A 25,677-nucleotide genomic window follows, 5' to 3' on the forward strand; every position below is an offset into this window, starting at 1 on the left:
GTTAGGTGACAGTGTGGCACATGTTCAGCCATGGGCGGTAAATACCAGGTACAGCCGGTGCACCGCATCTCCCTGTCGCCCCACAACTCTCCTGGCATGCAGTGCTGGTTGCCTGTAGGCTGGGAATGCAAAGATGTGATACAACGAAGCTTGAAACAGCCATCGAACCTGACCTCAGCAGCCTCTGCCCAGATGTGGGGAGGATGTGGCAGACTCTGCCCTGCTCAGAACCCCAGTAGTTTTGGGATGGGAGCCTGGGGAGAGCATGAAGCCCACTTTGCTCTACCCCACGGGCTACCCCAGCCCACCCCCTGCTCTGTAGGAGAGGGGCTGTGCCCTGGCGGCAGCTCCCCTCGGCCTCCCCACCCAGTGTGGGCCAAGGCAGGACACTATATTTGGCCTGGGGGAGCCGTGCCAGTGAAACCTGATGCTGTCATGCTGTGCAAGTCCGACAGCTGGAGCCAATGGGGCCGGCTTGTCTTGGCCACCACCAAGCCGAGATGAGAGGGGCCGAGAGGGCCAGCAGCCCTGCCACTGCCGGCGGCAGCTCACCGGGGACGGCACACGGACCCAGGAATCCTCCATCGCTGCTGGAAGAGGAGGACAACCCTCCAGCCCACCGGCCGGCGGAGCTGCGGCGAAGCAGGACAGAGGTATGAGGGCTTGCAGGAGCGATTTGGGAATGCTCAGCCCCTATAGTGGCTCAGGGCAGGCAGCAAGTGCCTTGCACTGCACCTTTGGGCTCCTCTGCCCTGCCCGCAGTGGCGCACGGGACCCTCCCTGGGCTGCCCAGCTCCCTGCCCTGCCCTGCCCCGCTGCCTGCGCTTCCCGTCGCCAACCCCGCTGCCGGCACGCAGAGCATGTGGTTGGCTCACCCGGCCCAGGCTGAAGTTCACCCTGCCGTGGTTACACATTGCTCACCCTGGCAGGGTGGCTTTAACAGAGTGCGGAGGAAGGAGGTTGTTTCATTGCCCTGGCAGAGCGGCAGCATGAAGCAGGCAAGCCTCCCTGAAGAGAACGGCTTCAGCGAGGCGATGGCTGTGGGCCAGCATGATTTCACACCCGGCAGCTGTGGGAAGAAACGCCGCTGGCTTTGGCGCCTGCTCCCGGACAACTTCTGGGAGGACACAAAGAAGCTGCTGGTGCTGGCAGGGCCACTGGTAAGGACCTGGGGAGGAGAGTGCTCCCGCAGCACGGCTGCATGGCTCACCTCCATCACTGACCTTCGCCTCTCCTCTTCCTTGCATGTAGATCCTCATCCAGCTGCTGATCTTCCTGATACATCTCGTCAGCTCTATATTCTGTGGCCACCTGGGCAAGGTCGAGCTGGCCTCCGTCACGCTGGCCATTGCCGTAAGCATTCCTGGGAGCTGCCCCAGCGCCGGGCACCAGCTCCCACACTGGGACAGGATACGGGAACAGAGGCGGACAAGGACAGAGATTTCAGACTCCTGCTTTTCATTTTAGCTCCTCTCTCGACCTGAAAGTCTTAAATGCTCACATTCACTCTTTGTTTTTTTTAACTCCCGTTTCCAGGTTATAAATGTTACTGCCATCTCTGTAGGTTATGGTTTGTCTTCGGCGTGTGACACCTTGATATCACAGGTGGGTAAGAGATGCTGGCGCTTGTCCTAGAGACACGGGGTTTTCCAGCATTGACTGATGCTGCCCAGGCACTGCATGGAGCCCTGGCTGCACCTGCAAGCTGGGGAAGCTTGTCCCTGAGCGGCAATGCCATTAACAGGGAGCTCCCTGCTCCTCTTGTAATGCCACATCCTTCCCGGGTGGTTGTCAGGGCTGCTCCATGCTCTGTGGGGTCCCTGTCCCCCAGCACCAGCACGCTGCCAGTGCAGCAGAGCTCACCTCCACCCTCCCGCCTTGCAGACCTACGGCAGCAAGAACCTGCTGCGTGTGGGGGTGATCCTCCAGCGCGCCACCCTCATCATCTTGCTCTGCTGCTTCCCCTGCTGCGCCATCCTCATCAACATTGAGCAGCTCCTGCTTCTCATCCGCCAGGACCCCGAGGTCTCCAGGTCAGGTGGCTCCATCGCCCGGACACCTCGTCCCTCCCCAGCATGGTGGGGCTGTGAGGAGGGTGGCTATGGCCATGGCCCCTCATAACAATGCCTCTCGTGTCCGCCTAGGTTAACCCAACGCTACGTGATGGCATTTGTCCCTGCTCTCCCGGTGAGTCCCTGTGGGCACCCTGGATGCTGGCCACACACAGCCACTGGCCATCCTGCTCCTATTTTCCACCACAGCAGCTCAGCCCCTGCTCGGTGCTGGCCTCATCTCAGCCACCGATTTCCTTTTCAGGCAGTTTTTCTCTATAACCTGGAGACAAGATACCTGCAGAACCAGGTGGGTCCTGAGCCCTCGCACCCAAGGAGACCCAGCTCCCTTCAACCATGCACCCAAGGTTTTCATGCTCACCCTTCCTGGTGGTCAGGCAACGCTTGACACCACCACCACCAGGGTGTCCCCAGAGCAGCTCTGACCCTGGAGCTCACCCCATCCCACAGCCAGCTATATCCATCTGCCTAATAGACCTCCCTTCCCACTTCCCCACGTCAGGGAATTACCTCCAGCACACTCATTTCCTAAGCAGGCGCCATCATCAGAAGCTTATTTCTTGGCTGGGAAAGCTGCTGAGCGTGGGGCTGGTGGTGACCTCCACACCTCTCTCCTGAAGCTTTTATGAAGGCACCGTAGCCCCCATCTCCTCCTCTTTACAGATGATCATGTGGCCGCTGGTGCTGAGTGGGATCGTCGGCAACATCGTCAACGTGGTTGCAAACTGCATCTTCCTCTACGTGCTCCACCTGGGCATCGCGTGAGTAACACCCGCATCTCACAGAGGGGAAAACACAGCGTGTGGCAATGGCAAAGGACTTCTCAGGGATGTCAGCACCACCAGGCATGGTGGAGCATCTGGTGCTCATGGGGGCAGGGCAGGACATTATGCTCTGGCACCCCGAGGCTGGGGAAGCATGAGCAGGATGCTGATGACCTTTCTCATTTCCTTTGCAGGGGCTCTGCCTGGGCCAACACTGCTGCTCAGTATTCACAAACCATTTTCTTGTTCCTGTACATTACAGGCAAGAAACTCCACGTGAAGACCTGGGGAGGTAAGGGCATCTCCCCAGCTCCCTCTGGTTCCCGCTTTACATGAGTGTTCAAAAATCTTCCACCACTTCCATCAAGTGAATTCTGTTAGTCCTGACGGTGAAATATTAACCTCAGCCCGGTACGCTCCGGGAATGCCGTGCTGCTTCGGTGGCAGCACGTCATGCGCGAGCATTGGCAGAGCACCGTGCCGGGCAGTAAACATTAATTCTGGAGAAATGAAACTTTCTGCTGAGGCTTTGTAGGGTTCGGCCCCAAAGCCGGATGAGCACAGCCGATGGCACGAGGTTGTCCTTAGACTGCTACAGGAGGGATGAGCTGAAGGTTGCACTGCTCTGTGGCCCACAGGACGGCATCAGCAGAGCATGGAGATGCACTCTGCTGCTGGAGGTCCTACGGAGCTGAGGAGCTTTGCCCTGGTGGCTTTGCAAGCAGGAACCTCCAGCTGTCTCGGGTGCTCTCGAGGATGTAACATGTGGCCAGTCTGGTCATCCATCAGGTAATGTTTCTCATCCTCTCTGCAGGCTGGTCCAGTGAGTGTCTGCTGGAGTGGGACAGCTTCATCTCCCTGGCCATCCCCAGCATGCTCATGATTTGCATCGAGTGGTGGACCTACGAAATCGGGAGCTTCTTGATAGGTCAGTGGAGAGAGGGAACTGCAAGAAGGTGGCCAGGGTGTGACCCAGAGCAGCATCTGCAGGGGCAGAGAACGGCTCTCCAGCAGGTGCCTACACCCAGCACTGACCCGCTCCTCTCCCCCAGGCCTGCTGAGTGTCATAGAGCTCTCTGCCCAGTCCATCATCTACGAGGTGTCCGTGGTGGCTTTCATGGTAAGGGCTGGGGGTTATTATTTCAGCCCAGGGCTCCCTAGGGACAGTCCTGGGACAGACACCCAGCAAAAATCAGCTCCAGCAAATCTCAGTCTTCCCCCTCCGCAATTAAGCCTCTCCATGCTCCCGCCTATCCCTCCCTCCTATGGAGATGTTTTAAATTAAGTCCTAAACCCCATCCCCCCTCTGCTGAGTGGTTATTCTGCTGTCACTGCGCTGGTCCTGTTACCCAGATGCACGCGTGAACCTCAGCCCTGTGGTTACAGATCCCCCTGGGGCTCAGCACGGCTGCCAGTGTGCAGGTGGGCAACGCGCTGGGCGCCGGTGACACCGAGATGGCCAAGAGGTCCTCCTCCACCAGCCTGCTCTGCACAGGTCAGGCTGCGCACGTGCCGGGACGCCTGTGCCAGGGCTCCTTCCAGGCCGGGCAGGAGCAGGGAGCGTTTGCAGCCCTCTGCCCACGCCATACACCCGTGTTCCCTCTTCTCCCCCTGCTCTCTCCCTTCAGCTGCTCCCCAGCTCCCCATCACTGGGCTCAGTGCTTTGCTCTGTTTTCCAGGGGGTTTTTGCATAGCCGTGGGGGCCATTTTGGCCACCACAAAGGATGTGTTGGGATACATCTTCACCAGCGAAAAGTGAGTGCTCCCAGTTCCTGGCCTTGGTGCACGGCGGTCAGTTCCCAAAAGCAATGGTTGGCTCTTCTCTGTCCCCAGGGAGATTGTTGACTTGGTGGCCTGGGTCATGCCTGTCTACGTTGTCTTCCACTTGTTTGAAGCCATGTGTGTAAGTCCCTGGGGATGCTGCTATTTTCGGTAGGGGACCTCAGTGCTGAGTGGCAGCATCACAGGTTGGTTGGTCAAGGGTCCCTTGGGCTGCGGGTGAGCACCAGCACATGCACCCGGACCCTGCGCAGCAACTGGAATTACCCCTTAGAAAACACCAAGTGCATAAAAGATGATGACCCACAGGACCACAGAGCTAACCGGGCAGAGGCAGGGAGCTGGTTCATCACCAGGCTGGTGAACCAGCCCCTGGGCAGTGGCAGAGCCCTGAATCCAGCCGAGGTGGCGGTCCCAGCCCTGGCCCCAGCCCCTCTCCTCTCCCCGGCAGGGTGCCTGCAGCGGGGTGCTCAGAGGCATAGGCAAGCAGAAATTCGGTGCCATCCTCAATGCTGTGAGCTACTATGGTGTGGGCCTGCCCCTGGGAGCTGTGCTGCTCTTCGTGGCCAGGATCGGCGTCATAGGTACCGACCCCCGGGCACGCAGCACTGCATTCTCCCCCAAATCCCCCCTGGGTACCTGGCTCCCACCAGCTCCACTGATGGCTCAACTATGACCCTCCCGCCTGGCTCTGCCCTCCTCCTTGGCTGGGGACTGGGCACACTGGGGTGGACTGGGATGGTCCCCACAGCTACTGAGAGCTTTTAATTGTACTGGGAAAAAGCAACCACTGCCAGGTCTGTCGGGCATCCCCACAGCAGGTGTCCACAGCCACCCCATCTCCACGCCCTTGCTGACCTCGGTGACACCCCCTTTTTGCCTCACTGTCCCGAGATGCTGGTTTGGTTGGGTTTGCTCCACCGGTGGCACCTGGCTGACGCCGGCATGCCCTCCGCAGGCCTGTGGCTCAGCATGCTTGCCTGTGTCTCCATCCTCTGCACCTGCTTCATCACCTACATCTGCCGCATGGACTGGAAGAAGGCAGCCGAGGAGGTAACCTGTGCACCCACAGCATCGCGCTCTGCCAGTGGGAAGGTCCTCAGTGCCTTGGCTGGGATCGCAGAGGGATGAGGCAGCATCACAGGCTCAATCCCACATGTCAGTGCTGCCCAGGGCTGTCCTCCAGTGCCCCCAGCAAAACCCAACGCTCCCATGACCACGACCACATCCCTATATTCAGCTCCCTCCCACACATGCACTCAATGGCCTCAAGGTTTGCCTCTGTACCTTGCGCCACCCTTGGCTGGGGACATGAAGCACAAAGCAGATGGGGTGACCGAGGCCACCTCAACCCTGCAACCCTGAGCATCATTTTGTGTGCCCCAACAGCTCCGGGGTTTCCACCAGCCAGCACCTCTCATTTCAGGCATCTTTCAGCTGCACAGCACTATTTCTAGCCAGATGAACCCTGCAAGAGGCCACACGTTGGCTTTGCTCGGTGGGGGTTTCCTACACCACGCACCGCTGGCTAACCCCAGCACGTTCCCTCCCCCAGGCTCAGCGCCGCGCAGGGGTGACCCAGATGTCGCCGGAGCAGCTGAACCCAGGCCCTGAACCCTCCTGCAAGGCACTTCCCTCGGGTGTGGGGCCAGCCCCACCACCCCACGCTTACCCCCCTGCCACGGCGGTGCGGGGGTGTGTAGGTATGGCCAGGAGCTGGGCACTGTGTGTGGTGGGGGGTTGGAGCCCAGGAAGGGTCCCAAGGATCCACATAGGCTGGGAATGAGCCCACAAAATGGGGGTGCAGTGCAGTGCTGTCGATGCCCTCAGTTACTGGGAAAACAGTATTTACAAGGGTGGGCTGGGGAGGGTGACGGAGCCTGGTAGGGGGTGACCTGGAGGGCTGGGGCACCTTGGGCACTTCTCACCTTGCAGACACCGGGTCCCACCAAAGCTCTGTCAAGGGCTGGAGCTCTCCACACTCTGGGCTGCTTGTAATGTGCCTTCAGACCTCAGACAACCCCTGCCACGAACCCCCCCAATCCCCCCAGAAGCCCTCAGCAATGCTGCCCTGTTCTCCTTGCAGCGGGAGTGGATGCGCAGAACGGCGTCACGCTCACGGGCATCACCAGGGTGGAGGGACCAACGTACCAGCTGGAGCCCCAGGAAGCCACGCCTGCCACATCCCCTCCAGCCACCGCCACGGCCACCACCATGGCCACCAAGGAGCTGATCATCCGGCGTGGGCTGGTGGTAGCCGCAGCCGTCGCAGTACTTGTGCTTGGTGTTGTCATAAAGCTGATGACCAGCAAACACTGACTCACACCAGGGACTCTGGGGACTTTGGGGGCGAAAGCCCCCCTGACAGACTTACAGAGCACAGAGTGGCCAGCGAGAGCATCCAGCACACGCCTGTCCCACGGGAGCCAAAGGGCCCCCGGCAGCATCTGCTCAGCCATCACTCGAAGGGTGCTCCGACACCCAACACGCTGCTCCGGGTGGCTTGGTGCGCACCAAGCGTGCTGGGAGCCCCCTCCAGCCTGCTGAGGGAGCCGAGCACAGCCTGGCTCACACCGCTGCTCCCTGACAAATGCCAAATAAAGAATAAACCCAGCTGGACTTGGGCTGGCTCTTCTGGCTGGGGGCTGAGTGCAGGGCTCGGGATGGAGCAGGGGAACATCTGACATGGGGGGCTGCAGCCCTTGCAGGAGCTGGGGGCATGTAGGTCCTGCCCTGCCCCAGGTGGCCTTCACACCAAACCAAAGGTTTTATTCAGCAAGGCTCAAGGTCAGCTTTCAGTTACGAGTTTGGAGGTAAAAGATTACCAGTAAACCAATAAGAAATTGAAATTCAGTTACAGATGAGATGGCTGGTGGCTCAGCCATGCTGACCAAGGACTTGCCCAGACCTGGGACTCCTGGGGGAGTTGCTGCCCCCAGCAGTCCCAAACACAGCGCACCAGCAGTACAGCAGTCGCTGGCACCCCTCGAGTCCTCGGGGCAGTGTGGCCACGGCTCAGAAAGCCTCTGCTCTCACCTCAGGTAGCCTTTACACACCTTGGATGACTAAAGGTGGTTTCCTCTGCAATGAGACATCACCCATCTTGTGGCGAGTCCTGTCAAGGATGGGATGCTGCAGGTTCTTAGAGGCTCTTCCCCTCTGCTCTGGGCAGGCTGCTGGGGACAATCAGCCTGGACTGTTCCCATCAGTAAGACCTACATTTTGTTAGGCTTACCGCTGGCATGAGGCAGCTTTCTATGGGGATCGTGTGAGCATCACATAGATAACGGGCTCAGAAACAACTGGCTTTGTTTTGATACCCTTGTGACAAGCGATTCCCCCATTCCCAAGAGCTTTTAGATGCGCTCCTGTTTGCAAAGCAGGGCAGGTGCTGCCTCCTTCCACCTGCTGCCACTCGCTGCTGAAGCATGACCAGTGGTGTAGGTCTGAATCAATCCCTGTTTCAGCACGAGCCGGAGCCTGCAGCTTGGGGCTTCCCTGCTTTAGGTACGTTTTGTTTGCTTTTACCTTTTCAGTGCATTGGCTGCCTTGGAAGAAATGAAATTCCAGCAGAAAGAAGTTCAGCACTAGGACCGCAGGGAGCGAGTGGTGGGTTACAAGTCTGGCATACTGCCGGTCACCCTTCTCGCCAGGGGGACACCAGCTAGGGAGGCACAGAAACAAAGCTGAGTCCCATGGGGAGGGAGCAGAGCCTGAGGCAATGGGGCAATGGAGGCTGGGACCAGGGGGGGCTCAGGGGACAGAGGGGGGAGCACAACTCATGCAGACAGCAGGGACCCAAAACTCACCTTTGCCACCACCGCTGCCACAATCCCCAGCAGGGCCAAGATGACCAGTCCCGCTCGGCCCTTGTTAAACCGCTTCAGGAGGAAGAACTTGGCCCAATCCACCTTCTTCTGGCTGCTGGGTGGGTATCGGAGTTTGTTCACAACCTCCATCTTCAGGTCCTTGATCAAGCAGGCACGGCAGTGGGAGAAGGTCTCAAAGCTGTGCTTGCCGTGGTAGGCTCCCATCCCGCTGTTACCTGAGGGACACAACCCAGGCAGGTCACACCGCGCATGGCGACAGCTGCCTTTCTTAAATTCCGGTTTGCAGCCCCCAGGACAGGGGGAAAGCTTGGTCGTGGTGCTTCCCACACCCAAAGGCAGAGAAGAGAAGAGCAGCTGTAACAACTACCCAGAAATGAGGACCTGCTCACTGCCTTGAACTGGTGCTTAGGCTGGTGGTGTGCACCCAGCCTTGAAACGTTAACAGCACCAGTCCTCTCCTGCCCAGGGCAGTCCTGCTTCTCCTGCAGAATTTACACTGGGGTCCGGGACAGGAGGAACAGGGTCTATTATTTCAAACAGTGGGACATAAGGAGGACATTCAGCAACCTGCCACCAGAAACACCCAGGACCTCAGCCCTCAGCCACATTGTCTCTGCCACAAAGCCATGAGCCTGACAGCAACCTGGAAACTCAACCAACCGCTCGGCCCCAGGCAGCTTCATCTCACACCCTGGCACACGAGAACTGGAGCTGAGGACAGATGTGCCAGAGGGTGTTCTTCTCCCACTGGCACCAACACTGCTCCAACCACAAACGAGCCTTTTTGCAAAGGAACCCACCAGTAAAAATAATAGTAATGGGAAAATGTGGCTGAAAGTTTCTGAAGTGCCAAACAGGCATGACAGGACCTGGGTCAGAGGCTGCTGCTTTTGCACCCAGGGTGGAAAAACTTCATTACCCACACCGCCAAAGGGCAGATCCGGAACCAGAGAGTGCATGATAACGTCGTTGGCCGTCACACCGCCGCTGGAGGTCTCCGATATCACCCGTCTGATCAGCTACCCAGAATGAGAGATGGCACAGAAGAGAGGATATCAAGATGGGCCACCAACACCACGGCATTTACCAGAGCAAGGGGGTGTCAGGGGGATGCTTGCAACCCCCTACATTGGGGGGAAGGACAGGCTGTGCCTTGTTCCTTGAGGGAGGCTGGGCTTATGTTACTTAAGCACAAGATCTGCCCAGCTGGGACAGCCGGGAAATGGAAATGCTCCATATCTCAGTGGGACAGGTGGGAGGTGGCAGTGGGACAGCCAGAGCCTGGGCTGCTCCTCAGCCCTCCCACCCAAACTGCCTGGGGCTGATGTGTCAGTGAAAATTCCTGACCTAAATTCCTGAGCTGGCACGACAGAGCCTGAGGCGGAGGCAGGAGATGCACAAGGAGCCAGCATCCACAAGTGTGGGCAGGCACACAGGGAACTGCAACACTCAGAGTCCTTCAGCAGGAGCCTGGGAGCCCCCAGCAGCCCTGGGGACACTCACGGCCCCCCTGAGCCAAACGTGGCGATTCGCACACAAAGAGGAGCTGACACGGACCCTGCGGGCAGCCGAGCCTGGGACCGGCCACCTTTGGGATCAGACGGCACAGACACAGCTCCATGGGGCAGCACAGCCCAGACCCACCTTCTTGTTGTTGGAGAAGACATACAGGGCAAGGGGCTTCTCCCGACGGTTGATGAACTCAATGGCTTCCTCTACGCTCCTCACCGTCAGAATGGGGAGGACCGGTCCAAAGATTTCCTCCTCCATCACCTTGGACTCCGGAGAAACATCGGTGAGAATAGTTGGTGCTGGGGTAAACATGAGGGTGGGAGATGGCGTGAGCAGGACAGAAGACATGGTCCATCGCAGGACCTCGTCCTGAGCACTGCCTGCGTGCAACGCACTCCAGGCAAGCTGCAGACACACGCAGCCCCCACAAGGCACCCGCTACCGCAGCAGAAGGTCCCACCCTCCACCTCCCCTCCCCAGCCGCTGCCAGAAGCACCTATGAAGCACGAGGCCTCGTCAGCCTCTCCCCCGTGAGCGATCTTCTGCCCTTCCAACAGGCCCAGGACCCTCCTGAAGTGACGCTTGTTGATGATCCTTTCGTAATCCGGAGATGACTTCACGTCTTCCCCGTAGAACTCCTGCCAAAGGGCACAGCAGAACCAAAGCGCTCAGCAGCCCTTCACAACAGCCACAGCCCCAGGAGCTCGGACCTGGGCTGTAACGGGCACAACTCCCGCGGCACGAGCTCAGCTCACCTGCAGAGTCGCCTTGATGTTCTCCACCACCTTGCTCTGGATGGACGGGTCGCACAGGATGTAGTCTGGGGCGATGCACGTTTGCCCGCAGTTCATGTACTTCCCCCACGTTATGCGCCTGCAGGGAAAGGGAGAGGGTTTCTCCACGATCAGTCCCTGCCAGACCCCACAGCCCGGCCCATCGTGCCTGAGCGACGCCACACTGCGGGAACAACGGCCCAGAGGCTTCCACCTGCCCCACTGCTGGGACCCTGCCAAGGGCTCCAACAGCCCGACCTGCAGGCGACGGCCAGGTCACAGTCCTTGTCGATGTAGCAGGGGCTCTTCCCACCCAGCTCCAGGGTGACGGGCGTCAGGTGCTTGGCGGCCGCTGCCATCACGATCTTGCCCACTGCGGAGTTGCCAGTGTAGAGGATGTGGTCGAACCTCTGGGTCAGCAGCTCTGTCGTCTCAGGTACTCCCCCAGTGACCACAGGGTACAGCTCCTGGGGGGCGAGGGTATCAGGGTCACCCCAACCCAGCGTGTCGCTGTGGCACAGAGAAACCCAAGGACCGACACAGGGTCACACTCACCCGGTCAAGGTACTGGGGGAGAAGATCAGCCAACAGCTGAGCCGTGTTCTCGCTGATCTCCGAGGGCTTCACCACCACCGCATTGCCTGCAAGACAAAGGCAGCGTGGCCACTGAGCCCCCCGCACTCCCCTCCCGCAGCGCCCACCCAGGGCCCCGCGGGGGACAGGGGCTGCGCTGGGTGCCCACCTGCTGCGATGGCCCCGATCAGAGGCTGCATCACCAGCACAAAGGGGTAGTTCCAGGCCCCGATGATCAGCACCACCCCCAGCGGCTCGGGGCAGATGTAAGCCTCGTCCCGCATCGTCAGCAGGTTCTTCTTCACAGGCCGAGGGGCTGCCCAGGACGGCAGCTTGTCCATGGTCAGGGCCAGCTCCCCCAGCACGCCCAGGATCTCGTGGCTGTACGCATTGTGCCCACACTGCAACGACAGGGAGCTTGGAGAGGGGATGGCCAAGGGGAGGCACAGCCAAGTCACCCGGCACCACGGGGGCCATCGGCTAAAGCCACCCGGAGCGGCCAAGGCGGCCCTCGGGGGGCCCGACTCTCCCAGGGCCGCCCACCGCCCAGGCGCGGCTCAAGGGAGCACCCCCCGACCCCCACCTTGTGCAGATCCGACTTGATGGCTGCCAGGATCTCCTTCTCCTTCTCCCGCACCATCCGCTCCAGGGCCTTCAGCTGCTGCAGCCGGAACTCCAGCGAGCGGCACCAGCCCGAGTTGAAGGCGCCTCTGGCCCGGGCGACGACCTGCTGCATCCGCTCCATGGCTGCTCGGGGCTGCAGGGGACAGCAACCGGGCCAGGCTCACTACGGGGCCACCAAGGGCCACTCAGGCCTGGGAACACTCAGCATGGCCCACCAAAAGCAAGGCTGGGAGATGTTCTCCTCCTTGGGTGCCCTCCTGCTCCCAAGGCACCAGCATCCAGTGCCCCCGTCCCACCTGCACAGGATCCACCAGCAGAGAGCACCTCTCCTGGCAACCAGCATCGCTGGGGATGGCTGAGAGATCCTGTTCTGGGGGTGCTTTCTCCCAGCTTGGGGATACCCTTAAACCCACCAGCCTCTCCATCTCTACTCATGGGGATGCTCCCAAGGAGCTGAAACATGGGGATGACCGTGGCCTCGGTGGGCAGCCGGCTGGAAGCAGAGCTGCCTGTCTGGAGCCAGCCTGCACCCATCCTCCCTGTAACTGCAAGCCCTCGCGTGGCTTTGCAGGAACATGACGAAACATTGCAGAGATTTCACCCTGCTTCTCAGGAGCAGCTTTTTTAGCTAGGACAAGAGATCTACCTGCAGTCCCTGCCCAACCAAACGAGACACTGAGGTTCCCTTGCAACCATCATAATCCACTCTTCCCTGCTCGCCACTGCAGTTGCGTGACACAGCCCCCGTCCTGACCAAGAAGGCAGATGACTCATTAAAAAATGAAGGAAAAAGAGCGTGTTACCTTCAGAGAAGCTCCTCTCTCCACCAGTCTCCTGCAGCAAGTGCAAGCAGGCACAAGCCCTTCCCCTGACATGGCTCGGAGCGCTCTCTCCTCCCACGAGAGGACAGCTGGCTGGGGTCCAGGGCTCTGGCTGGATACAAGGCGCCCTTTACCCAGATATATCCTCATGCTGTGAACACAGAAGCCCTGGATCGCCGTGTTCAGCCAGGGCAGTGACTCAGCCACCCAGGTGGGATTGTGAGAGACCACATGGCTTTGGCCACACTGGGCACAGAGGCCGAGGGAGCACTTTCAATCTGCCACAGCAGCTGTCGGGAGCCAACAAACGCAGCCCCTGCTACTGTCCGCATCTGAGCAAACCCCAGGCTGGCAGCGCCTGCAGGTGGGAAGCAACCAGGGATGGATTTGCACAGGACAGGAGGAGAAACAGTCCAGCTCCTCCACAGGTCCCAGCACTGCCTTGCCACACACCCCGCCTGGCTCCGGATGCCTCGTCAGCAGCCTGCCTGCGCTCCCCTGCCAGGGCTTTGGGGGGTCCTTCCCCACCAGCGGGGACATCATTGCGCTGACGGTCTGCGCTTCTGTACCAGGACAGAGGCATCCTGCAACACACGTGTGACATTCAGCCAAGCTGTGGCCAGAGGTGGGAGTGGCAGAGGACAGGCAGGATTCTCCAGGAGACTGCAAGGACTTACCATGCTCAGACTATTATTTAAATTCTCAGTGTTTATTTAGTACTTGCAAAACATGTAATTATAAAAGGCTTAGCACATGGATTTTCACAAGACATGAAGAAATCCTAACTATTGCACAGTAAATATAATTTTCTGCTCTATATTAATTGCATTTAGTAATAATTTTTAAATTTATCTTATTTAAACATTAATATTTCTAAGGTCCTTTCACCTTAAATCTCTCCAGCATCCTCTCTCCAAGCTACAACAAGCCCTGTATTATCTTCCAGTGCAGGATTATAGCAGACTCAGAAGCTCGAACACAAAGGAGTACACTCTCGTTCAGTAATTGTTTTCCCTTGGAGGAATCTGACCAGGAATGGGTTCGTACTGGTTTTGGCTGGGATGAAGTTAATTTTCACCATAGTCACCAAATTTCTTCATAGTAGGATGGTACTGCGTTTTGGATTTGTGACCAAAACAGTGTTGGCAACACCCCAGTGGTTCAGCTGTTGCCAAACAGTGCTTGCACAGCATCAGGGTGTCTCCTCACACCACCCCGCCAGCGCATAGGCTGGAGTCGGCAAAAAGTAAGTATAGGACACAGCTGGGAGAGCTGACCCCAGCTGACCACAAAGGAATATTCCAGACCATATGATATTGTGCTCACTGATAAAAGCTGATAAAAGAGGAGGAAGGTGGGGCAGACATGGGGGGTTAATGGCATCTGTCTTCCCAAGTGACTGTTACATGTGATGAAGCCCTGCTTTCCTGGGGATGGCTGAACATCTGCCTGCCGAGGGGAAGGAATGAATGTATTCCCTAACCTGCTTGCTTACACACCAAGCTTTCACTTGATCTATTAAACTATCTTTATTTCAACCTACAAGTTTTACCCTCCAATTCTCCTCGCCACCCCACTGGGGGAGCGGACAAGTGGCTGTGTGGGGCTCAGATGCCCATGTGGGCTAACCCACTACAGGGTGCTTTGTGATTCCCACTTCTCTAAACAGTTCTGAAAGTTCTTTTGTATAAGCATAAGATGTTCTTATCAGCAAGATACAGGCAGTGCAGGTATCATCTTTGTCATTTTTTAACTGTCAAATCATTGTTACAGGCACATGATGAAACCCAGAGCCCCAGAAAGGGCGTCAGCCTGCATCCCTTGACCAGCTGTTAACAATTCTGGTTTGCAGAGATCCGTGAATATTTCACCTCAAATAAATGGCAAGGGGAACCTCACTAGGTTTATTCACAGCCATCGCTACTGGCAAAATGCATCAGCCAGCACAGCCTCTCCTAGACTCACCACCCAGAGGGTGGTTGTTCAGAGCACAACAGAAGACAGACATCCTGAAGACTGCAGGGAAAACGCTGTCAGCGCAATCACAGCTGAAACTTCAGCTGCTGTTTGTCACTGAAGGAAGGCAAGCGCTTTGGTGCAAGACACAGTGTGTGCATCCCTGGAAGCAGCGCTCTGCATGGCATGGGGTGGAGGTATGGACTGGTATGTCTTGCTCCGCAGTCCTCCTGAGAGCTTGTACCCACTGGTCCCTCTGTTTCAGCATGGTTTTTTAGTTAGCAGGAGTCCGACCCTTCTCTCGGTTAGTGCCTCGCTAAAGACTACTCTGTGTGCTCGACAGCTCACTGAAATAACCCAATACAAAAGAAAAAAATTACATCACAGCTTAAGGAAACAGACACAAAGCGAGCACCCAGAGTATGACTTGCACATGGCGCCTTCTCTCTTCAGTAGTAAACCATCTGTGAAAGCAAAACACAGCACCAACGTCCTGTGAAGGATTTGCTGAAAAAAACCAAACAATTCCCTTTCTAGAACAAGCCTGAAGCAAAGCCCCTTTCACTCAGGGTGACTTCCCCAGCTTCCAGCTAGCCTGCCTCCTGCCCCCTCAGCATGCACTGACTGGTTACCTTGGATGCTGTATGAGCTCCCAGCACTGCCAGGGAAAGCATCATGCTTTGGCTCTGGGGGGAACCTTCTCCAAGCCCCACATTCACTACTCTAACAAAGCTTTGCCCGATCTCAAACCACATCTACACACAGGAGAAGAAGAAGGCTCCTACCTCACTGTGACAGCCACAGCAGTGCTCTGAAACCTGCTGCTCCTTACCACACACTGAGCCAGCCCAGCCTCTGAACAGCCAGCACAATCAAGAGGGCTTTTCTCTTCAGCACAGACTGGTGATTCTGAGAAAACCCAAATGATTTCAAGATGCCGTGAGTTTCCACCCTTCGCTGAGAAGGCATCCACCTAGACAGGGCCTGCCTCCCTGGCTGGTGCTACAAGGCCTGAGCCAGTTGTTGGCCCTTACACCTCCTCCTAGATCCAAATGTGCAGGCAGGCTGTTTTCCCTGGCTTGTTGGGCTCCTGCATGTCTCCTTGCAGCAGTAACAATACAGAAGACGCGGAAGGGCAGAGTCCTGATCCACCCTGCCATCTCCTGTCCCTTCAGTGGCTGCTCCCTTAGGCTTACTAAGCCCACGGGGTGCCCACTTGAGCCTCGCATGGGGCAGCCAGCATGGGCACATATCGTGTCTGGTCTGCCAGCCACAGAGAACCAGCTGTGCTCACACTTGGGAGTTTTAGTTCTCACCCCTCCACCTCAGGAGGCATCTCGAGTCCTACAGCCAGCACCAGCAGGCCTCTGCCTCCTGCAGGGAGGGAAGGACATCCCATCCTTCTGCACTACCCAGCCAGAAACAGGGGAGGAAATGGAAATAACTGAGCTAAGGTCAGATGGGGGCTGCAGCTGGGCAGGGAAGAGGAGCTCGTTGGAAATCTAGGCTTTCGGACAGAGCCGCCCCTCCCCAGGGCACTACAGCACAAAACTGCAGCTGACCAGGCTGGGCTGTGGAGCAGCTTACAACACTGCTGAAGAAAGCCCTGGAATTGAAACCACTCCTAACCTGTCCAAAAGGTACCAACCTCTGCCTCTGAAGGAAGCTTCTCGTGGGCGTCACCTACCAAGGCAGACCAATAAATAGTACAGCAGCCTAGGAGATCTCTCTGAGGACATTCCTATTCTAGATACCACTTGCAAGAGTGAGAAGCAGATCTTGATAATTTCAGGTTGCCAGGTATCGTAAGTCTCAAGACAGAAAAAACAGGCCAGGCTCCAAGAAAGGGCTGCAGTTGCAAAGAATGAGCTTGCAGAAGATCAGACGAATTGCACATGCACTCACACAGATGGCAAAGACCCAAAGCTCACCTTTATGATCACCGCTGCCACAATCCCCAGCAGGGCCAAGATGACCAGTCCCGCTCGGCCCTTGTTAAACCGCTTCAGGAGGAAGAACTTGGCCCAATCCACCTTCTTCTGGCTGCTGGGTGGGTATCGGAGCTTGTTCGTACCCTCCATCTTCAGGTCCTTGATCAAACAGGCACGGCGGTGGGAGAAGGTCTCAAAGCTGTGCTTGCCGTGGTAGGCTCCCATCCCGCTGTTACCTGAAGGACACAACCCAGGCAGGTCACACCACAGGCTCAGGCAGTCAAACCTTCGGCCACTTGAGGCCACCAGCAGGGCAAGAAGCAGCACAGGAAAATTTCAGTTGCTTGTCAGCTGCACTGCATGTTACCTGCCCTGCATCTGCCTCACTGCTGTTTAAAGGCACAAATTCTCTGTCTTCCTGCAGGACAAGGGATCCTTCCTCTCTGAAGCACTTCTCAGTCTCTAAGAAATCCATCCCTGCTCCATCCCTCTTCTTCCCCACCTTGTTCTCACTACACACCCTCCAGTATTTTGCTGTGTTCCTATCTGCACTGCTCGCTCTGCCTCTGAGCTGTCTCCAGCTCTCCCCTGGGTTTAGCGCCCTCTCAAAGCACCATGCTAAGGCTCCGAGATCTGACTGGTGCTGTATGAGAAAGGGTTTCGGAGGAGCTTTGCAGGATACACCTCTGTTTTCCAATTCCAGGACAATGTGCGCTGTTCGCAGCAGCAAACAGTGCCGGTTCACTGTTGGCTTGTGAGCACTCTAATACCCAAACCCGCTTTTGCAAAGGTCCTGCAGGCTGTTGTGTAACTTCTTCCAATTCTCCCAAAGCTGAAGTCCTACCCTTCCTCCTGCAATTACTGCCGATCACTCCAATTGCAACCGATGTTTTTAATACACCTTCCACGTTAGTCTGCACCAACTGTTTCAATCTTCCCAAAAACACCCCCAAAGGTTTTTTCCTTTTGGTCCCTGTCCTAATGTACTCCCATAATTTATTATTGAGATCTGCTATACAGAGACTTCTTGTCTGTAACAGGTGCAGGAGTACCCAGACACAAACCAATAGCGGCTCTTCCCTGGGTTACACCATGCAGCAAGTCACAACACTTAAGGAGCTCCAGTAACTTACCGACACCACCAAAGGGTAAGGTTGAGAGGAAGAAGTGCATGATGACATCGTTTCCAGTAACACCCCCACTGGAAGTTTCCGAGATAACTCTTTTGATTAACTGGCAAAAGAAAATAAACAAACAAACATTGCAAGGGCTCAGAAGACACCAGACTGTGTAACAGCATGACTAGGAGGGGAGCTACGAGCCAACAGGCCATTGTGATAATTTTCTCTGGCTAACAGCTTGGACAAGCCCTCTCCCCACAATGTTAACTCAAGGAAAGTGGGAAAGTTCAGAGGAGGAATGTGAAAGATGGAAACCTGAGAGCTCACTTCCCTAGCAACGTATTAAAAGTAACAAAATTAATCATGAAAGAGTATGTGGCACCAAAGAGGAAATGGAGCTTTTTATCCTATTTCACAAAGTCAGGCAAACCCAGAGTCCTTCAGCAGGAGCCTGGGAGCCCCCAGCAGCCCTGGGGACACTCACGGCCCCCCTGAGCCAAACGTGGCGATTCGCACACAAAGAGGAGCTGACACGGACCCTGCGGGCAGCTGAGCCTGGGACCAGCCACCTTTGGGATCAGACGGCACAGACACAGCTCCATGGGGCAGCACAGCCCAGACCCACCTTCTTGTTGTTGGAGAAGACATACAGGGCAAGGGGCTTCTCCCGACGGTTGATGAACTCAATGGCTTCCTCTACGCTCCTCACCGTCAGAATGGGGAGGACCGGTCCAAAGATTTCCTCCTCCATCACCTTGGACTCCGGAGAAACATCGGTGAGAATAGTTGGCGCTGGGGTAAACATGAGGGTGGGAGATGGCGTGAGCAGGACGGAAGACATGGTCCATCGCAGGACCTCGTCCTGAGCACTGCCTGCGTGCAACGCACTCCAGGCAAGCTGCAGACACACGCAGCCCCCACAAGGCACCCGCTACCGCAGCAGAAGGTCCCACCCTCCACCTCCCCTCCCCAGCCGCTGCCAGAAGCACCTATGAAGCACGAGGCCTCGTCAGCCTCTCCCCCGTGAGCGATCTTCTGCCCTTCCAACAGGCCCAGGACCCTCCTGAAGTGACGCTTGTTGATGATCCTTTCGTAATCCGGAGATGACTTCACGTCTTCCCCGTAGAACTCCTGCCAAAGGGCACAGCAGAACCAAAGCGCTCAGCAGCCCTTCACAACAGCCACAGCCCCAGGAGCTCGGACCTGGGCTGTAACGGGCACAACTCCCGCGGCACGAGCTCAGCTCACCTGCAGAGTCGCCTTGATGTTCTCCACCACCTTGCTCTGGATGGACGGGTCGCACAGGATGTAGTCTGGGGCGATGCACGTTTGCCCGCAGTTCATGTACTTCCCCCACGTTATGCGCCTGCAGGGAAAGGGAGAGGGTTTCTCCACGATCGGTCCCTGCCAGACCCCACAGCCCGGCCCATCGTGCCTGAGCGACGCCACGCTGCGGGAACAACGGCCCAGAGGCTTCCACCTGCCCCACTGCTGGGACCCTGCCAAGGGCTCCAACAGCCCGACCTGCAGGCGACGGCCAGGTCACAGTCCTTGTCGATGTAGCAGGGGCTCTTCCCGCCCAGCTCCAGGGTGACGGGCGTCAGGTGCTTGGCGGCCGCTGCCATCACGATCTTGCCCACTGCGGAGTTGCCAGTGTAGAGGATGTGGTCGAACCTCTGGGTCAGCAGCTCTGTCGTCTCAGGTACTCCCCCAGTGACCACAGGGTACAGCTCCTGCGGGGCAAAGAGATTCATAGTTACCTTGATTACACGGACATGTATCAAGGCAGCAGCTCTGCATGGGGCAGACTCACTGGTGAGCTATGTTATGATCTAGACAAAAGACAGCGACAGAAGAGACAAGCCCTGGTCCATCCCCTGCAATGAGTTTCACTTGCCACTTTGTGCCACGTGAACTAAAAGAAATGGAGGCCAGGCAGAGTCAGGTTGCAGAGCTGCTCTCACACATGAAGACCTAGGACACACATGGCTACTGGGCTCTCCCGAGGGCTGTTTCCTTCCACAGCTCTAGCCCCCTGACTAGAGAAAGCACTAACGCCTGGGGGGAGATTTCACAGGGGGGGCATGCTGTCATAGCCACAGCCTGTCTCAGCAACACAGTGTAACAGATGTCAGAACTGCCAGAAAAGCGAAGGACAAACATCATGTCCCACTGAGAGTGTTTCAGCAGGACACAAAACCCCAGGATGTACCATCGCTGAGCAAATGGCACCCGATTGTCAGGAAAAGCCAGGCACAGCCAGCATCCAGCGCAAACTTGTGCTTACCTGGGGACATCCCCAGCACAGCGTCCAAAAGTGCAGCTACTGCATTGAGAAGTACATACACGCCTCTACACAGTCATAAATGTCAAAAAAGGCTGTCACGTTGCAGCAACATTATGTAGGCACGTTAGGTTACACAAATGCAAGAACATGTCAACATACCTTTGTACTTTAAGAGTAATTCAACCCTTCCTGCACCTCCTGCTTACGCCCCTTTGGAAAGAGTGGGCAACTGATATAACCCTAACCTGCAGGAGCCCTCTGAAAGCAGGACAGGTATTTCCGCAAGATAATCACATTAGGCACAGGGTCACGCTCACCCGGTCAAGGTACTGGGGGAGAAGATCAGCCACCAGCTGAGCCGTGTTCTCGCTGATCTCCGAGGGCTTCACCACCACCGCATTGCCTGCAAGACAAAGGCAGCGTGGCCACTGAGCCCCCCGCACTCCCCTCCCGCAGCGCCCACCCAGGGCCCCGCGGGGGACAGGGGCTGCGCTGGGTGCCCACCTGCTGCGATGGCCCCGATCAGAGGCTGCATCACCAGCACAAAGGGGTAGTTCCAGGCCCCGATGATCAGCACCACCCCCAGCGGCTCGGGGCAGATGTAAGCCTCGTCCCGCATCGTCAGCAGGTTCTTCTTCACAGGCCGAGGGGCTGCCCAGGACGGCAGCTTGTCCATGGTCAGGGCCAGCTCCCCCAGCACGCCCAGGATCTCGTGGCTGTACGCGTTGTGCCCACACTGCAACGACAGGGAGCTTGGAGAAGGGACGGCCAAGGGGAGGCACAGCCAAGTCACCCGGCACCACGGGGGCCATCGGCTAAAGCCACCCGGAGCGGCCAAGGCGGCCCTCGGGGGGCCCGACTCCCCCAGGGCCGCCCACCGCCCAGGCGCGGCTCAAGGGAGCACCCCCCGACCCCCACCTTGTGCAGATCCGACTTGATGGCTGCCAGGATCTCCTTCTCCTTCTCCCGCACCATCCGCTCCAGGGCCTTCAGCTGCTGCAGCCGGAACTCCAGCGAGCGGCACCGGCCCGAGTTGAAGGCGCCTCTGGCCCGGGCGACGACCTGCTGCATCCGCTCCATGGCTGCTCGGGGCTGCAGGGGACAGCGGCCGGGCCCGGCCCGCCGCCGCTACCGCTGGGAACTGGCTCTTCGCACCGGCACCGGACACACTCCCACCGGCAGCCCCCACCCCACCCGCAAGGCCGACACCGCGCCCGGGCCCCACCCTGCCGTACCTCTCCGGTGCTGTACACGCTGCGGTGGGCGACTGAGGGCAGGTCGCGCAGGAGCCCGGGGGCGGCTCGCAGGCACGGGGGAGGCGGCCCTTCCCCGCGGCCCGGCCCCCCTCACCGCCCAGCGAAGCACGGCGGCCGCGGGGCCCCCGAGGGCGGCACGGCCCCTCCGAGCAGCCCCGGACCGCCAAGCCGCTGAGGCGACCCCCTCCCGCCGGGCCTCCCCCCGCCCACGGAAGGGCCCCGCAGCCCCCGGGGTCCCGTCCCGTCAGCCGCTCCCGCCTTCCGCTCACGTGACGGCGCCGTACACCCCCCCCGGCGGCGGAATGGGAGAGGCCGCGAGGCCACGCCCCCTCGCCGGGCGCAGAAGCGGCTGGCCGGCGCGCGGCCCTTAGCCCGGGTTCCCGCTGCCGGTAGCGCCCCGGGCGCGGTGGCTGCGCCGGTGCCGGAGGGGAGCCCGCGGGGCGAGAGGCGGCAGCCAGCGGCTGTACCGAGCGCTTCTGCCGCCGGGCGGGGCCGCACCACTTCCCGGGGGGGGGGGGGGGGTGCAGCGGCCCTCAGCTGCAGGCGGGAGGTTAGTGAGGCCGCAGAGACACGTCACACACACCCCGGCACAGCACCCACACCCCGACAGCACCCTACCCACCCCCGACACAGCCCCCCCACCCCGACATAGCCCCCCCCCCCAACCCCTGCACACACCCCCCACCGGCCGTGGGCTCCCAGCTCTGGCCCTGCCTGGGTCCCGCAGGCTGTGAAATGGTGGCAGGCGCGGGGTAGGGGGCCAAGCCCCCCATGGGTTTGCCATCCCAGGAGGGCAGGGGGTACGGGGGTACGGGGCAGCTTTACCTCTTCGCTTCTGCTCTGCGGAGGAAATGCTGTGGGAACTCGATGTGCACCTTGGCTCGGGGCGGCTTTTTGGAGCGGAGGTGCTGGTGAAGGGGTGGCTGGTGAGGGGGTGGCTAGCAGCGCCCTGCCAGCAGCCTCCTGCCCAGCTGGGAGCGAGGGGGCAGGCAGTCAAGGCAAACCGGGCAGCAAGCGCTGAAAACGCAGGTGGTGGGTTGTAGGAGGCAAAGCAGGCGCCAGGAATAGCCTGGACAGGACAGTTGAATTAACCTTGATACAGCACTCGCATGGGAAACGAGCCAAAAAAGCAGGGAAAGGAGCTGAGACAAGGCTGGGCTCATTCCAGTTAAAAATAGTGCCACCACAACTTGTTCTAAGAAATGCAAGGGGAGTATTTGTAAGTTACTCCTGGGTTGTATGCGCTACCATTTCTGACATCCACAGGCCAGTTATTGCTGGTGCTCCTCAGCTGAAACTACACCCAGCTGAAGCCCTGCCCAGCACCAAAAGCACAGGGCTGGCAGCTGGGTGCTGGTGTCCAGGAGATGGGGCTAGTGTGGAGCCCACGTTTCCCCCCAGTTTCATGTCATTTTCCCAGATCAGCCTGGCTCTGGGAGGCTGGGGGTCCCTCCAGCTCAGCAGGCTGCACCTGAGCCACGACTCCCCCCCCCCGCCCCCCACCCCCCAAAAAAGCTTGGCTTTCGTGAAGTCAGTTGGCTTCACTAACCGTTCGTGGGCTGTGGCTCAGCCAGCACGTGAACATTTCACAAGCTATTGCGCGAATCTCAGCAGTAAACAGTCTGCCGTGGAAAAGAATGACAAGAGCAACTGCCAATAGTTGCATGCAGGGAGCAACATGTGAAAGAAAAACAGGCTGGGCTCGATGGGGCACTGTGATACATGAAAAGGAGCTGGGGTTGCATTCAGGAAAACACGGGTAGGAGAAGTGGGAATGTTCCTCCCAGGAGCATTACCTGATGCAAACACGCTCTCCTTGATCCTGTTAGCATCCTTGCAGGCAGGGCAGGTTGGAGCTCTGTCCAGGCACTGTGCTGTTTGGAGGTCTGAGGAAAATTAGATGAGGAATTAATACTGCTGCAATCAGAGTAAGTCTTTGAGCTCTTGGCGTGGAGCATTACATTGTGCGTGGGGGAAATGCTGCAATGCACCCTCTGCAGGCAGCGCACCCATCAAGGGATGTCTGCAGGAGCAGGGAGGTAGGTATTTACCTGTTTTCCAGAGTGGCCATTCTCCAGACCCTGTAAAATTCTCATCCTTCAGCCTGAGGGTTTTCTGCCATAGCTTGTACTTGGCATCGCACACAGGAGGCAAATGTCCCAGCTCCCAGGTCATCCCGTCGGTCAGCAGGCTGGTACCGTGCCACACTTGCGCAGAATCCTGGCCTTCAGGCTCCTCGGTATTCGCAGAAATGAGACAGCAGCAGCGTGCTGGGGGACGGTCCCTTTTGGTCCTTGTCAGGGACATCTTTTAGCCAATTACAGACTGCAAAAAAGGCTGAGGGCGTTTTAAGCGTTGCAAAATATTGGTTGAGTCTCCCTGGAGCGGCTGGGCGAGACACGTGGATCTCAGGGAAGTGGGGGATCTTGAGTGAGATGGAAGAATACCCCAGGCAGCACCCAATGAAACGCATGGCCTGCAGCATGCTCCCCACGCCTAGGAGCTGACAGGATTTTCTATTTTTATTCAGTCACTAAGAAACAATAAAGGAGGGAACTATTTATGGGAAAGTAACTGAACTCCAGAGGAATCAGGAGGTAAGCAGTGCTACAGGGGCTCTAATCCCCAGGGCTAGACTTACAGCAGCAAGAGACAAGAGACATTTTATTGAGAAGCTGAGCTGGGCACTCCCCTCTCCCCCCCATTCCTCGTGACCCCTTGCTCTTGGCGTCAATTATAGCAAGGCACCGTGGTGAGACAGGATCCCAGCCCTGCGCTGGGCCTGGGGAGCATGCCTTTGTGTGCCTCGCCCTGCTCTCAAAAGCATCCAGCAGAGCCTGGGGAAGGAGGACTTTGGTTTAGAAGATAAGCTGTGCAGTATTTTGTTTCAGGGGTCCACCCAGTAACACAGCTAATCAATAAATGGTTTTTTAGCTTGCACACCATGCTCACAGAACGTGAAAGTTTTTAGCTAAGCTGACAATCCTCAATTTCTGCTGAAACGTTTACCTTGTCTTGAGTTCCAAGTGTTTTCTAAAAGTCACACAATCCGGCCAGTGGCACAAGATGGGCAGATACAGAAGCCCAAACAGCACTCAATCATAAAAGCGGGTACAGAAGATTAACAACAGGGAGAGGTTTTAAGGAACATACACGAATAAATGCAGCTCAGTTCATTTATGGCATCACTTGTTTTGAAAGCTGTGGCTGATCTCACATTTGCAAGAACAAGATACTGTGTAGTACAGAGCCATGGTCTGTGGGCTGCATTGTAGACATAGCTGGGGCCATGGAAAATGTGAAAGCGACACAAAGAAACAATGAAAATGATTGGCACAAAGACTGCAACAAGACTCAACAGCACTGCTGGCACTTAGTTTGCTTTCAGCCAAAGAGGAGGGGGGAGCCTGCCACATACAAAAGCCTATTGAAAAGGTGTTTGTCCCAAGAAGCAGTGCCAAGACTTAGTTAGACTGGGCTCCAGCTGACTTAAAGACCTCAGAAGAGGGGTGACCGAGATATACTTCACTGAGCTACAGAAAGGAGGAGCTGTGCGGGCACTTTTTAAAACACCACCCTGGGCTATGGATCAGGTTGGACAGGGAAGTTCAGGATAAAAGATTTACTTGAAGACTTAAAGGCATCCTGGATAGTCAAAAAAGATAGTAGCAAGCAGAGTTCAGAGCAGAAAACGTGTCAAAGGATCAAAACTTTTTAAAAAAACATGCAAAAAGACCAAGAGAGAAGGAATCAAAAAGGAGGCAGGTCACAAGTCAGGTCACAAGCCAGCCTATCTGAATTTCAAAGCTGAAAACAAGCTTTGGAAACTGTGGTATCCAGCTTCACTTGCTCCAGCTGAAAAAACAGCTTCCTTTTTGGTGCGGCTGGGCTGTGCACTTCACAGTGCTGTGCCACCGGTGGGTCACAACAGCTACTGCCTCTGAACACAGAGGTGACGATGGCGATACCTTGGCATCGCTGTACGAGAAAGTAACAAGAACTACGCAGAACCCAGCGAGTCCCAGGGACAACTCGCACCTCTCAACTGAGAAACGCTTTTCAGAATAATTTGGGTTTTTTGCTCTCTGTATCAGAGGAAGGGCTGGGAGTTCAACTTCTTGCTTATAAAAAGCAGCAAATGTCAGAATCAAAATGTGGTTTAGATTCCTTAGTCAACATCATACGCTATGGAGAGAGCAGACCAAGTATGGAACATGGTGTTGAGCAGATGCTAGAGAGCTGAACTAGAAAAGCACATCAAATATCTCCTTTCAAGTCCTATCTTTCAAAGGCAGAACCCCCACCCACCACCCACCCCATTTGGTAGAAACAAGCACCTGCTGTTCAGTGCGGAGATGTGAAGACAGAGGACAGCTTC

The 25,677-nt window shown here is 57.2% G+C and overlaps 3 protein-coding genes across 7 annotated transcripts; 1 reads left to right on the forward strand and 2 right to left on the reverse strand.

The window, feature by feature from the left end:
* The first annotated feature begins 442 nt into the window (after nt 1-442).
* Nucleotides 443-7,696, forward strand: LOC130150496 (multidrug and toxin extrusion protein 1-like). Its single transcript, XM_056341509.1, has 18 exons — nt 443-653; nt 981-1,160; nt 1,252-1,353; nt 1,537-1,605; nt 1,885-2,033; nt 2,145-2,187; nt 2,317-2,361; nt 2,736-2,833; nt 3,031-3,128; nt 3,651-3,764; nt 3,889-3,956; nt 4,223-4,331; nt 4,516-4,591; nt 4,670-4,739; nt 5,067-5,199; nt 5,574-5,668; nt 6,171-6,318; nt 6,702-7,696. Exons 1-18 carry the CDS (start codon nt 465-467, stop codon nt 6,932-6,934), a joined length of 2,019 nt encoding a protein of 672 aa, XP_056197484.1. The 5' UTR covers nt 443-464; the 3' UTR covers nt 6,935-7,696.
* Nucleotides 7,697-7,907: 211 nt separating this feature from the next.
* On the reverse strand, nt 7,908-12,817 carry LOC130150500 (aldehyde dehydrogenase family 3 member A2-like). Its single transcript, XM_056341524.1, has 11 exons — nt 12,731-12,817; nt 11,887-12,060; nt 11,473-11,704; nt 11,286-11,371; nt 10,989-11,197; nt 10,713-10,830; nt 10,454-10,595; nt 10,090-10,256; nt 9,365-9,464; nt 8,425-8,660; nt 7,908-8,279 (listed from the first exon to the last, which is right to left on the reverse strand). The coding sequence occupies exons 1-11, from the start codon at nt 12,800-12,802 to the stop codon at nt 8,253-8,255; spliced, it is 1,563 nt and encodes a 520-aa protein (XP_056197499.1). The 5' UTR covers nt 12,803-12,817; the 3' UTR covers nt 7,908-8,252.
* A 619-nt stretch (nt 12,818-13,436) lies between these two features.
* Nucleotides 13,437-22,326, reverse strand: LOC130150466 (aldehyde dehydrogenase family 3 member A2-like). 5 transcript variants are annotated; one of them, XM_056341497.1, is made up of 12 exons: nt 22,125-22,326; nt 20,962-21,135; nt 20,548-20,779; nt 20,361-20,446; nt 19,281-19,489; nt 19,005-19,122; nt 18,746-18,887; nt 18,382-18,548; nt 17,769-17,868; nt 16,636-16,871; nt 15,490-15,613; nt 13,437-15,168 (listed from the first exon to the last, which is right to left on the reverse strand). In XM_056341497.1, the coding sequence occupies exons 2-11, from the start codon at nt 21,121-21,123 to the stop codon at nt 15,533-15,535; spliced, it is 1,533 nt and encodes a 510-aa protein (XP_056197472.1). In that variant the 5' UTR covers nt 21,124-21,135; nt 22,125-22,326; the 3' UTR covers nt 13,437-15,168; nt 15,490-15,532. The 5 variants fall into 5 exon arrangements, with proteins under 5 accessions (XP_056197472.1, XP_056197439.1, XP_056197461.1 ...); XM_056341464.1 differs by having other exon boundaries at nt 13,437-15,051; nt 22,125-22,227; XM_056341486.1 differs by lacking the exon at nt 22,125-22,326 and adding an exon at nt 21,279-21,547.
* Between the last annotated feature and the right edge of the window lie 3,351 nt (nt 22,327-25,677).

Source organism: Falco biarmicus, chromosome 1, assembly GCF_023638135.1.
Source record: "Falco biarmicus isolate bFalBia1 chromosome 1, bFalBia1.pri, whole genome shotgun sequence".
Lineage (NCBI taxonomy): Eukaryota > Metazoa > Chordata > Aves > Falconiformes > Falconidae > Falco > Falco biarmicus.

Coding starts and splice junctions, on each gene's coding strand:
- LOC130150496 (XM_056341509.1), top strand. CDS start 465: ATGGGGCCGGCTTGTCTTGGCCACCACCAAGCCGAGATGAGAGGGGCC. Junction 3,765..3,888: donor AATCGGGAGCTTCTTGATAG/GTCAGTGGAGAG, acceptor CCTCTCCCCCAG/GCCTGCTGAGTGTCATAGAG. Junction 3,957..4,222: donor TGTCCGTGGTGGCTTTCATG/GTAAGGGCTGGG, acceptor CTGTGGTTACAG/ATCCCCCTGGGGCTCAGCAC.
- LOC130150500 (XM_056341524.1), bottom strand. CDS start 12,802: ATGTCAGGGGAAGGGCTTGTGCCTGCTTGCACTTGCTGCAGGAGACTG. Junction 10,831..10,988: donor GACCTGGCCGTCGCCTGCAG/GTCGGGCTGTTG, acceptor CTTTCCCTGCAG/GCGCATAACGTGGGGGAAGT. Junction 10,596..10,712: donor ACATCAAGGCGACTCTGCAG/GTGAGCTGAGCT, acceptor GCCCTTTGGCAG/GAGTTCTACGGGGAAGACGT.
- LOC130150466 (XM_056341497.1), bottom strand. CDS start 21,123: ATGGAGCGGATGCAGCAGGTCGTCGCCCGGGCCAGAGGCGCCTTCAAC. Junction 19,123..19,280: donor GACCTGGCCGTCGCCTGCAG/GTCGGGCTGTTG, acceptor CTTTCCCTGCAG/GCGCATAACGTGGGGGAAGT. Junction 18,888..19,004: donor ACATCAAGGCGACTCTGCAG/GTGAGCTGAGCT, acceptor GCCCTTTGGCAG/GAGTTCTACGGGGAAGACGT.